The sequence below is a fragment of the Salvelinus namaycush genome, unplaced genomic scaffold, assembly GCF_016432855.1.
Source record: "Salvelinus namaycush isolate Seneca unplaced genomic scaffold, SaNama_1.0 Scaffold1646, whole genome shotgun sequence".
NCBI lineage: Eukaryota > Metazoa > Chordata > Actinopteri > Salmoniformes > Salmonidae > Salvelinus > Salvelinus namaycush.
In genome coordinates, this window is record NW_024058393.1 from 36,399 (window position 1) to 52,296 (window position 15,898).

Consider the following 15,898-nt stretch of genomic DNA (forward strand, 5'->3'; position numbering starts at 1 on the left):
TAGTTATTCACATTTGTTTGTGATTGAACAAGCATTTCGCTGCACTCGCAATAACATCTGCCAACCATGTGTATGTGACCAATAACATGTGACTGGTTTGCATCTAAACACAACACTCCTGTTTACGTCTAATTATCTCAAGAGAAATGAAGCTTTGACACGAACTGGTGTTTCACCTATTCAGCTCTTTCAGATCAGTGTAGTTGAAAGTCAAATAAAAGGAGACAATGAGAGGATGCAAAGGAGAGAAAGACGCTTTAAACTTTTGAGAAGGGGCGGGGAGAAGGGGATAGCAGGACATTGCCGGGTCCACGGAGGCGTGTCTAACGTCCATTTTCACAACGCACGAAAACCAATCATACAGTAGGATCCTCCTATACGTTGACAGACATTGTGATGACCAATGAGAAGAGGTGTAAGTGGATGACAGGCGGAGCCACGGTCTGGGAGCAGAGTCTGCGTGTCGCCTGACCGGATGATGACTGACTGAAGTTTTATCACTGTAGTTTTCTTTTCCGTCTTTTCTATTCATTTAAATAGCGCGTCACTGTAGCCCTGTTGTTTAGAATCTAGTTACTGAGCCTAACCCAAATCTGACAACAATCACAGTCGACTTGACTTTTACGCTTTTTCCGTGAAAGGAAAATCCAGGTTCGCAAGTGAGAGAGCGCAAAGATCCGACCCATCTCTCTCTCTCTCTCTCTCTCTCTCTCTCTCCCTGTCTCTCTCTCCCTGTCTCTCCGAGAATCCTGAGTTGAGCCCGCCGGAGAGAAGAGCAACCATGGGGAACCGGGGTATGGAAGACCTTATTCCCCTCATCAACAAGCTCCAGGACGCCTTCAGCTGCATCGGCCAGAGCTGCAACCTGGACCTGCCACAAATCGCCGTGGTCGGAGGGCAGAGCGCCGGGAAAAGCTCCGTTCTGGAGAATTTCGTTGGAAGGTGAGTAGTAATGGTTAGCTCTGGTCCTTGACGTTACTACGCGTTCATACATTTATGAGTGAAAGAGAGAACGCGCACTAACGCTCTGGACCAGAGCTGGGTAACGGGTTATGGGTTGAGTATAGAAATACAATACACATATATGTACGACTTCGGTGGATAGTCAACCTATATAAAGTGAAGGGTTGGATGCATGCTGGCGGAGCTTTGGGGCTTTTTACATAAAGTTTGTAGTGCAAGTTATATGCTATTTATACCGTACCTTGCATGGCGTAAAAGTAGCCAACGAAGCAACATCGGGTCTACGAGTTGTCACGTCTTTTTTCCAGTTCTGATGAGCGGGTTTATTCACGAATAAAGTTTACGCACTTTGCGCAACTAGCTGTCAAAATACAGGGATAAAGGGCGTGGGGTAGGGTGGGGGGAGAGATAGTGGAGGTTTGAGAAAGGGGGGGAAGAGACTGATAGAGAGTCTCTCTCTCTCTCACCCCCCCCCCCCCCCCCCCCCCCCACACACACACACACACTGTTAAATGAATTAAATTCCTATATGTTAGCAACCAATTCAATTAAAACACTCTGCCCATACATAAGAATTTGTAAGATACTTATCAGCATTAAATGGACAGAAACCAGTCTCAAAATCAATCAATCAATCGCGTTTATTCTCGAGAGTACTGACCATAATACAATTTACATCAGGTTATATAATAATAATGACGACATAGGTTTTAAAATGTCCTTCCTCCTCTCGGATACAATGGCAATACAGTTTCACAGCCTTCTATCGTTGTCCGCCACCTGTTAATTAAACAATCTATAACCAACCCAAGGTCTCCCCCCTCCCTGGGTAGAGACAGAATTTCCTGTAAAGAGCACAGCATTCCAGTCTGATGATGACTCCATTCGTTTCTAACAAGGAACAGACAGTCCTTGTTCCAATTCTTGATTATAATTTCACACATTATATTCAGCATTATGATTATAATAAGATTCATACATCCAAACAGTAACATAGTGGTATTCTGTTTAGTTATAATTTTAAGTCAAATGTACACATAATTTAGTCATTATTCATAAAAATCCCATCACACACACACACACACACACACACACACACACACACACACACACACACACACACACACACACACACAGTAATAAGCTCATAGACCCACAGTATGTCTGTCTGTTATAATGCCTTTATCCTATCGAACTTTAACATGGATCCTGTGTGTGTGTGTGTGTGTGTGTGTGTGTGTGTGTGTGTGTGTGTGTGTGTGTGTGTGTGTGTGTGTGTGTGTGTGTGTGTGTGTGTGTGTGTGTGTGTGTGTGTGCGCGCGTACACACGTGCGTGTGTTCTTGTGTGTATGTTTCTGTTTGTGTGCCAGTGTGTGTGTCAGTGTGTGTGTGTGTAGACTGGTGTTGTAGTTTATAGCCTAACATGACATAATATTCAATAGATTGGTCTGTATAATTGGGTCTGTGTGTTAGGGTTACACATAGTGTATATGTTCAATAGATTGGTCTGTATATAATTGGGTCTGTGTGTTAGGGTTTCACATAGTGTATATGTTCAATAGATTGGTCTGTATATAATTGGGTCTGTGTGTTAGTGTTACACATAGTGTATATGTTCAATAGATTGGTCTGTATATAATTGGGTCTGTGTGTTAGGGTTTCACATAGTGTATATGTTCAATAGATTGGTCTGTATATAATTGGGTCTGTGTGTTAGGGTTACACATAGTGTATATGTTCAATAGATTGGTCTGTATATAATTGGGTCTGTGTGTTAGCTTCATAGAGCGGAACCTTATTCACCACATAGTGTATTACTTAGTGCACTACTTATGAAGGGAATAGGGTCCATAGTGTATTACTTATGAAGGGAATAGGGTCCATAGTGCACTACTTATGAAGGGAATAGGGTCCATAGTGCACTACTTATGAAGGGAATAGGGTCCATAGTGCACTACTTATGAAGGGAATAGGGTCCATAGTGCACTACTTATGAAGGAAATAGGGTCCATAGTGCACTACTTATAAAGTAAATAGGGTCCATAGTGCACTACTTATGAAGGAAATAGGGTCCATAGTGCACTACTTATAAAGGGAATAGGGTCCATAGTGTATTACTTAGTGCTCTATAAAGGGAATAGGGTCCATAGTGTATTACTTAGTGCTCTATAAAGGGAATAGGCTCCACAGTGTATTACTTAGTGCTCTATAAAAGGAATAGGGTCCATAGTGTATTACTTAGTGCTCTATAAAGGGAATAGGGTCCATAGTGTATTACTTAGTGCTCTATAAAGGGAATAGGGTCCATAGTGTATTACTTAGTGCTCTATAAAGAGAATAGGGTCCATAGTGTATTACTTAGTGCACTATAAAGGGAATAGGGTCCATGGTGTATTAGTGTATTACTTAGTGCACTACTTATAAAGGGAATAGGCTCCATAGTGTATTACTTAGTGCTCTATAAAAGGAATAGGGTCCATAGTGTATTACTTAGTGCTCTATAAAGGGAATAGGGTCCATAGTGTATTACTTAGTGCACTGTAAAGGGAATAGGGTCCATAGTGTATTAGTGTATTACTTAGTGCACTACTTATAAAGGGAATAGGGTCCATAGTGTATTACTTAGTGCTCTATAAAGGGAATAGGGTCCATAGTGTATTACTTAGTGCTCTATAAAAGGAATAGGGTCCATAGTGTATTACTTAGTGCACTACTTATAAAGGGAATAGGGTCCATAGTGTATTACTTAGTGCTCTATAAAAGGAATAGGGTCCATAGTGTATAACTTAGTGCACTACGTATAAAGGGAATAGGGTCCATAGGATATTACTTAGTGCTCTATAAAAGGAATAGGGTCCATAGTGTATTACTTAGTGCTCTATAAAAGGAATAGGGTCCATAGTGTATTACTTAGTGCTCTATAAAGGGAATAGGGTCCATAGTGTATTACTTAGTGCTCTATAAAGGGAATAGGGTCCATAGTGTATTACTTAGTGCTCTATAAAGAGAATAGGGTCCATAGTGTATTACTTAGTGCACTATAAAGGGAATAGGGTCCATGGTGTATTAGTGTATTACTTAGTGCACTACTTATAAAGGGAATAGGCTCCATAGTGTATTACTTAGTGCTCTATAAAAGGAATAGGGTCCATAGTGTATTACTTAGTGCTCTATAAAGGGAATAGGGTCCTTAGTGTATTACTTAGTGCACTGTAAAGGGAATAGGGTCCATAGTGTATTAGTGTATTACTTAGTGCACTACTTATAAAGGGAATAGGGTCCATAGTGTATTACTTAGTGCTCTATAAAGGGAATAGGGTCCATAGTGTATTACTTAGTGCACTACTTATAAAGGGAATAGGCTCCATAGTGTATTACTTAGTGCACTGTAAAGGGAATAGGGTCCATAGTGTATTACTTAGTGCTCTATAGAGGGAATAGGGTCCGTAGTGTATTACTTAGTGCATTGTAAAGGGAATAGGGTCCATAGGATATTACTTAGTGCTCTATAAAGGGAATAGGGTCCATAGTGTATTACTTAGTGCACTATAAAGGGAATAGGGTCCATAGTGTATTACTTAGTGCACTATAAAGGGAATAGGGTCCATAGTGTATTACTTAGTGCTCTATAAAGGGAATAGGGTCCATAGTTTATTACTTAGTGCTCTATAAAGGGAATAGGGTCCATGGTGTATTAGTGTATTACTTAGTGCACTACTTATAAAGGGAATAGGCTCCATAGTGTATTACTTAGTGCTCTATAAAAGGAATAGGGTCCATAGTGTATTACTTAGTGCTCTATAAAGGGAATAGGGTCCATAGTGTATTACTTAGTGCTCTATAAAGGAAATAGGATCCATAGTGCACTACTTATAAAGGGAATAGGGTCCATAGTGTATTAGTGTATTACTTAGTGCACTACTTATAAAGGGAATAGGCTCCATAGTGTATTAGTGTATTACTTAGTGCACTACTTATAAAGGGAATAGGGTCCGTAGTGTATTACTTAGTGCTCTATAAAGGGAATAGGGTCCATAGTGTATTACTTAGTGCACTACTTATAAAGGGAATAGGCTCCATAGTGTATTACTTAGTGCACTATAAAGGGAATAGGGTCCATAGTGTATTACTTAGTGCACAATAAAGGGAATAGGGTCCATAGTGTATTACTTAGTGCTCTATAAAGGGAATAGGGTCCATAGTTTATTACTTAGTGCTCTATAAAGGGAATAGGGTCCATGGTGTATTAGTGTATTACTTAGTGCACTACTTATAAAGGGAATAGGCTCCGTAGTGTATTACTTAGTGCTCTATAAAAGGAATAGGGTCCATAGTGTATTACTTAGTGCTCTATAAAGGGAATAGGGTCCATAGTGTATTACTTAGTGCTCTATAAAGGAAATAGGATCCATAGTGCACTACTTATAAAGGGAATAGGGTCCATAGTGTATTAGTGTATTACTTAGTGCACTACTTATAAAGGGAATAGGCTCCATAGTGTATTAGTGTATTACTTAGTGCACTACTTATAAAGGGAATAGGGTCCGTAGTGTATTACTTAGTGCTCTATAAAGGGAATAGGGTCCATAGTGTATTACTTAGTGCACTACTTATAAAGGGAATAGGCTCCATAGTGTATTACTTAGTGCTCTATAAAGGGAATAGGGTCCATAGTGTATTAGTGTATTACTTAGTACACTACTTATAAAGGGAATAGGGTCCATAGTGTATTAGTGTATTACTTAGTGCAATACTTATAAAGGGAATAGGGTCCATAGTGTATTACTTAGTGCTCTATAAAGGGAATAGGCTCCATAGTGTATTACTTAGTGCTCTATAAAGGGAATAGGGTCCATAGTGTATTAGTGTATTACTTAGTACACTACTTATAAAGGGAATAGGGTCCATAGTGTATTAGTGTATTACTTAGTGCACTACTTATAAAGGGAATAGGGTCCATAGTGTATTTTTTAGTGCTCTATAAAGGGAATAGGGTCCATAGTGTATTACTTAGTGCACTACTTATAAAGGGAATAGGGTCCATAGTGTATTACTTAGTGCTCTATAGAGGGAATAGGGTCCATAGTGTATTACTTAGTGCTCTATAAAGGGAATAGGGTCCATAGTGTATTACTCAGTGCTCTATAAAGGGAATAGGGTCCATAGTGTATTACTTAGTGCTCTATAGAGGGAATAGGGTCCATAGTGTATTACTTAGTGCACTATAAAGGGAATAGGGTCCATGGGGTATTACTTAGTGCTATATAAATGGAATAGGGTCCATACTGTATTACTTAGTGCTCTACTTATAAAGGGAATAGTGTTCATAGTGTATTACTTAGTGCTCTATAAAGGGAATAGGGTCCATAGTGTATTACTTAGTGCTCTATAAAGGGAATAGGGTCCATAGTGTATTACTTAGTGCTCTATAAAGGGACTAGGCTCCATAGTGTATTACTTAGTGCACTGTAAAGGGAATAGGGTCCCTAGTGTATTACTTAGTGCTCTATAAAGGGAATAGGCTCCATAGTGTATTACTTAGTGCACTGTAAAGGGAATAGGGTCCCTAGTGTATTACTTAGTGCTATATAAATGGAATAGGGTCCATAGTGTATTACTTAGTGCTCTATAAATGGAATAGGGTCCATAGTGTATTACTTAGTGCTATATAAAGGGAATAGGGTCCGTAGTGTATTACTTAGCGCACTACTTATCAAGGGAATAGGGTCCATAGTGTATTAGTGTATTACTTAGTGCACTACTTATAAAGGAAATAGGGTCCATAGTGTATTACTTAGTGCTATATAAAGGGAACAGGGTCCATAGTGTATTACTTAGTGCTCTATAAAGGGAATAGGGTCCATAGTGTATTACTTAGTGCTCTATAAAGGGAATAGGGTCCATAGGGTATTACTTAGTGCACAATAAAGGGAATAGGGTCCATAGTGTATTACTTAGTGCTCTATAAAGGGAATAGGCTCCATAGTGTATTACTTAGTGCTCTATAAAGGGAATAGGCTCCATAGTGTATAACTTAGTGCACTACGTATAAAGGGAATAGGGTCCATAGTGCACTACTTATAAAGGGAATAGGCTCCATAGTGCTATAAAGGGAATAGGGTCCATGGGGTATTACTTAGTGCTCTATAGGGGGAATAGGGTCCATAGGATATTACTTAGTGCACTATAAAGGGAATAGGGTCCATAGTGTATCACTTTGTATGAAAGATAACACATTTTCTGTCCCTCTCATGCCCCATCCATCCTGTGTGTTAGTCTGTATGTGTGGCTGTGCTCCTGTGTGTGTGTGTTTCTCAGAGAGATAGACAGTAGGGGCATTGATGGGGTGGCTGGGTGGAGAGGTCATTAGTGATGTCATAAGCTGTGATGTCATCTCTGGTGGACTGTGGTGTGTATGTATGTATGTATGTATGTATGTATGTATGTATGTATGTATGTATGTATGTATGTATGTATGTATGTATGTATGTATATATCTATATCTATGTGTGTGTGTGTATATGTACAGTATGTGTATACAGTATGTATGTGTGTGTGTATGTGTGTATGTATGGTTGTTAGGGCTGTCCCCTACTAAAAAAAATCTTGGTTGCCTGAAAGTCATCTATTCTCCTCCAGCTCCTGCTGGCTTTCCCAGATTCTGACTTTACTCTCCTGACGTTTCCACCTTTCCCAGATTCTGACTTTACTCTCCTGACGTTTCCACCTTTCCCAGATTCTGACTTTACTCTCCTGACGTTGCCACCTTTCCCAGATTCTGACTTTACTCTCCTGACGTTGCCACCTTTCCCAGATTCTGACTTTACTCTCCTGACGTTGCCACCTTTCCCAGATTCTGACTTTACTCTCCTGACGTTGACACCTTTCCCAGATTCTGACTTTACTCCCCTGAACACCTTTCTCATGTGGAATACCAATTTATCTGACCATTTCTACCGATCTGCGCGCCAGTTATGGTTTTCATGGAACAGTTTCATTTGTAATAAGGTCTTCATGTCTCTACATCCTTGTCATGTGGTTCATCAACATTCTATCCAAATCTAAATGAACATGATACAAACCTAAAAAGTAACTTCTATTGCCATTGCCAACTATGTAAAGAAAGACTACATAAAGCCAACAAATAAAAACATTGCAGCCTGCAGGTAGAACATCTCCTGATAAAATGTTTTATATTGAATACATTAACAGAAATGACCGTAACCAAAGTAGCAAACATTGTAGATTAGAAATGATAGCAATTAACAGTAAATTTACTCCTGGTGATATATACACTGCTCAAAAAAATAAAGGGAACACTAAAATAACACATCCTAGATCTGAATGAATGAAACATTCTTATTAAAAACTTTTTTCTTTACATATTTGAATGTGCTGACTACAAAATCACACAAAAATTATCAATGGAAATCAAATTTATCAACCCATGGAGGTCTGGATTTGGAGTCACACTCAAAATTAAAGTGGAAAACCACACTACAGGCTGATCCAACTTTGATGTAATGTCCTTAAAACAAGTCCAAATGAGGCTCAGTAGTGTGTGTGGCCTCCACGTGCCTGTATGACCTCCCTACAACGCCTGGGCATGCTCCTGATGAGGTGGCGGATGGTCTCCTGAGGGATCTCCTCCCAGACCTGGACTAAAGCATCCGCCAACTCCTGGACAGTCTGTGGTGCAACGGATGGTGGATGGAGCGAGACATGTTGTCCCAGATGTGCTCAATTGGATTCAGGTCTGGGGAACGGGCGGGCCAGTCCATAGCATCAATGCCTTCCTCTTGCAGGAACTGCTGACACACTCCAGCCACATGAGGTCTAGCATTGTCTTGCATTAGAAAGAACCCAGGGCCAACCGCACCAGCATATGGTCTCACAAGGGGTCTGAAGATCTCATCTCGGTACCTAATGGCAGTCAGGCTACCTCTGGCGAGCACATGGAGGGCTGTGCGGCCCCCCAAAGAAATGCCACCCCACACCATGACTGACCCACCGCCAAACCGGTCATGCTGGAGGATGTTGCAGGCAGCAGAACGTTCTCCACGGCGTCTCCAGACTCTGTCACGTCTGTCACATGTGCGTGTGAACCTGCTTTCATCTGTGAAGAGCACAGGGCGCCAGTGGCGAATTTGCCAATCTTGGTGTTCTCTTGCAAATGCCAAACGTCCTGCACGGTGTCGGGCTGTAAGCACAACCCCCACCTGTGGACGTCGGGCCCTCATACCACCCTCATGGAGTCTGTTTCTGACCGTTTGAGCAGACACATGCACATTTGTGGCCTGCTGGAGGTCATTTTGCAGGGCTCTGGCAGTGCTCCTCCTTGCACAAAGGCGGAGGTAGCGGTCCTGCTGCTGGGTTGTTGCCCTCCTACGGCCTCCTACACATGGAATAAACAAACATACAGTCAATAATACAGTAGAAGACTAAAAAGTATATATACAGTGTGTGCAAATGAGGTAAGATAAGGCAATAAAATAGCGAGGTAATTACGATATAAAAATTAAACACTGGAGTGATAGATGTGCAGAAGATGAATGTGCAAGTAGAGATACTGGGGTGCAAAGTAGCAAAATAAATAAATAAATACAGTATGGGGATGAGGTACTTGGATGGGCTATTTACAGATGGGCTACGTACAGGTGCAATGCTCTGTGAGCTAACCAATCATGTCAATGTAGAGCTGTACAGAGCCCTCTGCATTGGCACAACATTTGGGAGGCGCATGGCGAAGCGGTAGGGAGCGCCGTTTGGCCTCTGCTTGCCTCTGGAGGCTCTGCAATTGCGTCACACCCTCCATATGGAGCCTCTGACCATATTTTCGGATCAAGTATACATAGGCTTTTAGTCTAGCCTTCCGCAATGGATTAGTGCCCTGAGATGGGCGCAAATATATATGTATTTGTTACTGCTCGACTCAAACACTCTTGGTCAACCAACAGCCTGACGACCAAACAATCGACCAGTCAACTAATTGGGGTCAGCCCTAATGTACTTTATGTGTGTGTGTGCAATAGTGGTTGGTTGGGAGAAACTTGACTGTCCGTATTCCCCTCCCCCTTACTGTCCTGGATTTAACACACACACACGCACACGCATACGCACACACACAGATGCTTTCAGGGCCCTGGGTTGATGCAAAGACGTTGACCTGGAAATTATTTGATTTCCATCGTATCGAGAGTCAAATGACCTATCTCTCTCAGTCTCTCTCTTTCCCTTCCTCTCTCTCCCTCAATCTCCCCCTCTCGTTCTCTCCCTGTATCTCTCTCTCTCCCACTCTCTCTCTCTTTTCTCTCACTGTTTTTCCATCTCTCTCTCTTTCCCTCTCTCTCAATTAAATTTCAATTAGCTTTTGTTGGCATGACGTATTGATGATAGTGCCAAAGCACAATGTTACATTAAAAACAGTGTACACTCTTAGAACAAAAGGGTTCTTCGGCTGTCCCCGTAGGAAAACCCTTTTTGGTTATTTTTTCTAAGAGTCTAATGAACAGGTTATGGAAATCACTGAGTGGTCTCACTGTGTGTGTGTGTGTTTTAAATTATATATGTCTTTCTTCAAGGGACTTTCTGCCCCGGGGCTCTGGTATCGTGACCCGAAGACCTCTCGTCCTTCAACTGGTCAACAACCAAGCAGGTGGATGCACACACACACACACACACACACACACACACACACACACACACACACACACACACACACACACACACACACACACACACACACACACACACACACACACAGGGATGCACGCACACTCACGCACACACACACACACACACACACACACACACACACACACACACACACACACACACACACACACACACACACACACACACAGGGATGCACCTTAGAACTCTAGAATGGACACTGTCAAAAATCACCTTAGAACTCTAGAATGGACGCTGTCTAAAAATCACCTTAGAACTCTAGAATGGACACTGTCTAAAAATCACCTAGAACTCTAGAATGGACACTGTCTAAAAATCACCTTAGAACTCTAGAATGGACACTGTCTAAAAATCACCTTAGAACTCTAGAATGGACACTGTCTAAAAATCACCTTAGAACTCTAGAATGGACCCTGTCTAAAAATCACCTTAGAACTCTAGAATGGACACTGTCTAAAAATCACCTTAGAACTCTAGAATGGACCCTGTCTAAAAATCCCCTTAGAACTCTAGAATGGACCCTGTCTAAAAATCCCCCATCTTGACCAAAATAGCTTCCGTAATAATCAAGGTCTGTCAAGTTGGTTGTTGATCATTGCTAGACAACCACTTTCAAGTCTTACCATAGATGTTTCAAGTTGATTTAAGTCAAAACTGTAAATAGGCCAGACAGGAACATTTAATGATGTCTTGGTAAGCAAGTACATTGTATATTTGGCCTTGTGTTTTAGGTTATTGTCCTGCTGAAAGGTGAATTTGTCTCCCAGTGTCTGTTGGAAAGCAGTTTGAACCAGGTTTTCCTCTAGGATTTTGCCTGTGCTCAGCTCTATTTCGTTTCTTTTTATCCTAAAAAACTCCCTAGTCCTTGACGATGACAAGCATACCCATAACATGATGCACCCACCACCATGCTTGAACATATGATGAGTGGTACTCAGTGATGTGTTGTGTTAGATTTGCTCCAAACATAACACTTTGTATTTCAGGACATAAAGTGAATTTCTTTGCCACATTTTTTCAGTTTTACTTTAGTGCCTTATTGCAAACAGGATGCATGATTTTGAATATTTGTATTTTGTACTCTGTCATTTAGGTTAGTATTGTGGAGTAACTACAATGTTGTCTATCCATCCTCAGTTTTCTCCTATCACAGCCATTAAACTCTGTAGCTGTTTTAAAGTCACCATTGGCCTCATGGTGAAAAACCCTGAGCAGTTTCCTTCCTCTCCAGCAACTGAGTTAGGAAGGACGCATGTGACTTTGAGGTGACTGGGTGTATTGATACACTATCCAAAGTGTAATTAATAACTTCACCTTTCTCAAAGGGATATTCAATGTTTGCTTTTTTTTACCCATATACCAATTGGTGCCGTTCTTTGTGAGGCATTGGAAAACCTCCCTGGTCTTTGTGGTTAAATCTGTGCTTGAAATTCACTGCTCGACTGAGGGACCTTACAGATAATTGTATGTGTGGGGTACAGAGATGAGGTAGCCATTCAAAAATCATGATAAACACTGTTATTGCACACAGAGTAAGTCCATGCAACGTATTATGTGAAATGTTAATGACATTTTTACTCCTGAACTTATTTAGACTTGCCATAACACAGGGGTTGATTACTTATTGACTCAAGACATTTCAGCTTTAAATTTTTAATGAATTTGTCAAAAATTCAAAAAACATAACTCAAATTTGACATTATGGTGTACTGTGTGTAGGCCAGTAACACAATCTGAATTTAATCCATTTTAAATTCCAGCTGTAACACAACAAAATGTGGAAAAAGTCAAGTTGTGTGAATACTTTCTGAAGTCTCTCACAAACAAGTCATGACATGCTTCGTTTTTGTGGTGAGTTACAGATGTTTTCTCTCTCCCTCTAACCTCGTCTCTATGTCCCTCTGTCTCTCCCTCTCTCTATCCATCTGTCTCTCCCTCTCTCTCCATCCATCCTTCTGTCCTTAATTACAGAGTATGCTGAGTTCCTTCATTGTAAAGGTCGTAAGTTTGTGGACTTTGATGAGGTGCGTTTGGAGATTGAGGCCGAGACTGATCGCATCACTGGGTCCAATAAGGGAATCTCTGCTGTTCCCATCAACCTCCGAGTATATTCCCCTAATGGTACACACACACACACACACACACACACACACACACACACACACACACACACACACACACACACACACACACACACACACACACACACACACACACACACACAGAGCGAGAGAGAGAGACTCACAGACATATGTTCAAGCACAGATGCATGCAAACATAGGCACACACGAAAATGCAAAGCACACAGTCCTGAATGCAGTTATGCTTTGTTAGGTTCTGATAAACAGAGTGAAAAACTAATGGACAACTAGTTCCTAAGAGAGTGATTGCACAAGACTTGAAAAGCAAAAGAAACACAAAACATAACAAGTATAAATAATGCCTTAAACTATGCATAATTATATATGCAAAGAAAAAAACTAAATTTGATGACATGACGATTCCCACTCTCTCTTCGCCTGACTCTATGCCTTCTAGTTCCATGCTGTTACTATAGTCTAGTTCCATGTTGTTACTATAGTCTAGTTCCATGTTGTTACTATAGTCTAGTTCCATACTGTTACTATAGTCTAGTTCCATGCTGTTACTATAGTCTAGTTCCATGCTGTTACTATAGTCTAGTTCCATGCTGTTACTATAGTCTAGTTCCATGTTGTTACTATAGTCTAGTTCCATGTTGTTACTATAGTCTAGTTCCATACTGTTACTATAGTCTAGTTCCATACTGTTACTATAGTCTAGTTCCATGTTGTTACTATAGTCTAGTTCCATGTTGTTACTATAGTCTAGTTCCATACTGTTACTATAGTCTAGTTCCATACTGTTACTATAGTCTAGTTCCATACTGTTACTATAGTCTAGTTCCATGCTGTTACTATAGTCTAGTTCCATGCTGTTACTATAGTCTAGTTCCATGTTGTTACTATAGTCTAGTTCCATGTTACTATAGTCTAGTTCCATACTGTTACTATAGTCTAGTTCCATACTGTTACTATAGTCTAGTTCCATGTTGTTACTATAGTCTAGTTCCATGTTGTTACTATAGTCTAGTTCCATACTGTTACTATAGTCTAGTTCCATACTGTTACTATAGTCTAGTTCCATGTTGTTACTATAGTCTAGTTCCATGCTGTTACTATAGTCTAGTTCCATGCTGTTACTATAGTCTAGTTCCATACTGTTACTATAGTCTAGTTCCATGTTGTTACTATAGTCTAGTTCCATACTGTTACTATAGTCTAGTTCCATACTGTTACTATAGTCTAGTTCCATGCTGTTACTATAGTCTAGTTCCATACTGTTACTATAGTCTAGTTCCATGTTGTTACTATAGTCTAGTTCCATGTTGTTACTATAGTCTAGTTCCATGTTGTTACTATAGTCTAGTTCCATGTTGTTACTATAGTCTAGTTCCATGCTGTTACTATAGTCTAGTTCCATGCTGTTACTATAGTCTAGTTCCATACTGTTACTATAGTCTAGTTCCATGCTGTTACTATAGTCTAGTTCCATACTGTTACTATAGTCTAGTTCCATACTGTTACTATAGTCTAGTTCCATGTTGTTACTATAGTCTAGTTCCATGCTGTTACTATAGTCTAGTTCCATACTGTTACTATAGTCTAGTTCCATACTGTTACTATAGTCTAGTTCCATGCTGTTACTATAGTCTAGTTCCATGCTGTTACTATAGTCTAGTTCCATGTTGTTACTATAGTCTAGTTCCATGTTGTTACTATAGTCTAGTTCCATGCTGTTACTATAGTCTAGTTCCATACTGTTACTATAGTCTAGTTCCATACTGTTACTATAGTCTAGTTCCATGCTGTTACTATAGTCTAGTTCCATGTTGTTACTATAGTCTAGTTCCATACTGTTACTATAGTCTAGTTCCATGCTGTTACTATAGTCTAGTTCCATGTTGTTACTATAGTCTAGTTCCATACTGTTACTATAGTCTAGTTCCATGCTGCTACTATTGTCTAGTTCCATGTTACTGTCCCTACAGCGACTGACGTGAGAATAGCTATTGCATTGACTCTGCTGTTCCTGATCTCCTATTGCTTCCATTGTTCACTGATATATCTAGGAGTCTATCAGATACTCCCTACCAGTTTCCCATGGTTTTCTATCCACCAACATCTCCAATGACATCCTATGTTCTGCTACAGTCGTGGTCAGGTTAGGTACATATCTCTCATCCCAAGGCCCATCAACAGCCCTTTGTGAACACCCCTGTTACAGTGTAAACTTCCCTCTCTGTAGATTGATGTACAATGAGCAAATACATTTTCCATTTGAATTGAATAATTGAATATCTCCCTCTCTCTCCCTCCCCCTCCCTCTGCCCCCTCCCTCCCTCCTCCTTCCCTCCCTCTCTCCCCCTCCCTCCCCCTCTCTCCCCCTCCCTCCCCATCCCTCCCTCCTCCCATCCCTCCCTCCTCAGTGTTAAACCTGACTCTTATAGATCTACCAGGGATGACTAAGGTAGCGGTGGGAGACCAGCCAGTCGACATCGAGCACCAGATCAGAGACATGCTGATGCAGGTCAGAGACTGTGGTTACGGTCCCAACTGGCATCCTATTCCCTAGATAGTGCACTACTTTTGACCAGAATGGCACCCTATTCCCTAGATGGTGCATTACTTTTGACCAGAATGGCACCCTATTCCCTAGATTGTGCATTACTTTTGACCAGATGGCACCCTATTCCCTAGATTAGTGCACTACTTTTGACCAGATGGCACCCTATTCCCTAGATTAGTGCACTACTTTTGACCAGATGGCACCCTATTCCCTAGATTAGTGCACTACTTTTGACCAGATGGCACTCTATTCTCTATTCAGTGTATAACAGAAGGGGATTGAGTGATTGAAACTCACTCCTCAGCCTGAAATGTCTTCACTTTGGGTTAGAATGTTTCAGGCGGTCGGTCACCTGTGTTTTTGATGCAGAAAATACAGGACCAGTCAAAAGTTTGGACACACCTACTCATTAAATATTAAAGTAATATAGTATATCTTCTATGTTGTGTGTAATTCATATCCAAAGAGTAACAAAGTACATGTTCAAGTAACTAAGTATATGTTAAAGGGAAAGGGGGTAACTAAGTAGATGTTAAAGGTAAAGGGGGTAACTAAGTATATGTTAAAGGAAAAGGGGTGATTAAGTATATCTTAA

General features: G+C 40.7%; 1 protein-coding gene across 1 annotated transcript; it reads left to right on the forward strand.

The window, feature by feature from the left end:
- The first annotated feature begins 447 nt into the window (after nt 1–447).
- Nucleotides 448–15,325, forward strand: LOC120037230 (dynamin-1-like). The gene is made up of 4 exons (XM_038983406.1): nt 448–942; nt 10,545–10,618; nt 12,628–12,777; nt 15,164–15,325. Exons 1-4 carry the CDS (start codon nt 782–784, stop codon nt 15,307–15,309), a joined length of 531 nt encoding a protein of 176 aa, XP_038839334.1. The 5' UTR covers nt 448–781; the 3' UTR covers nt 15,310–15,325.
- Nucleotides 15,326–15,898: the final 573 nt, after the last annotated feature.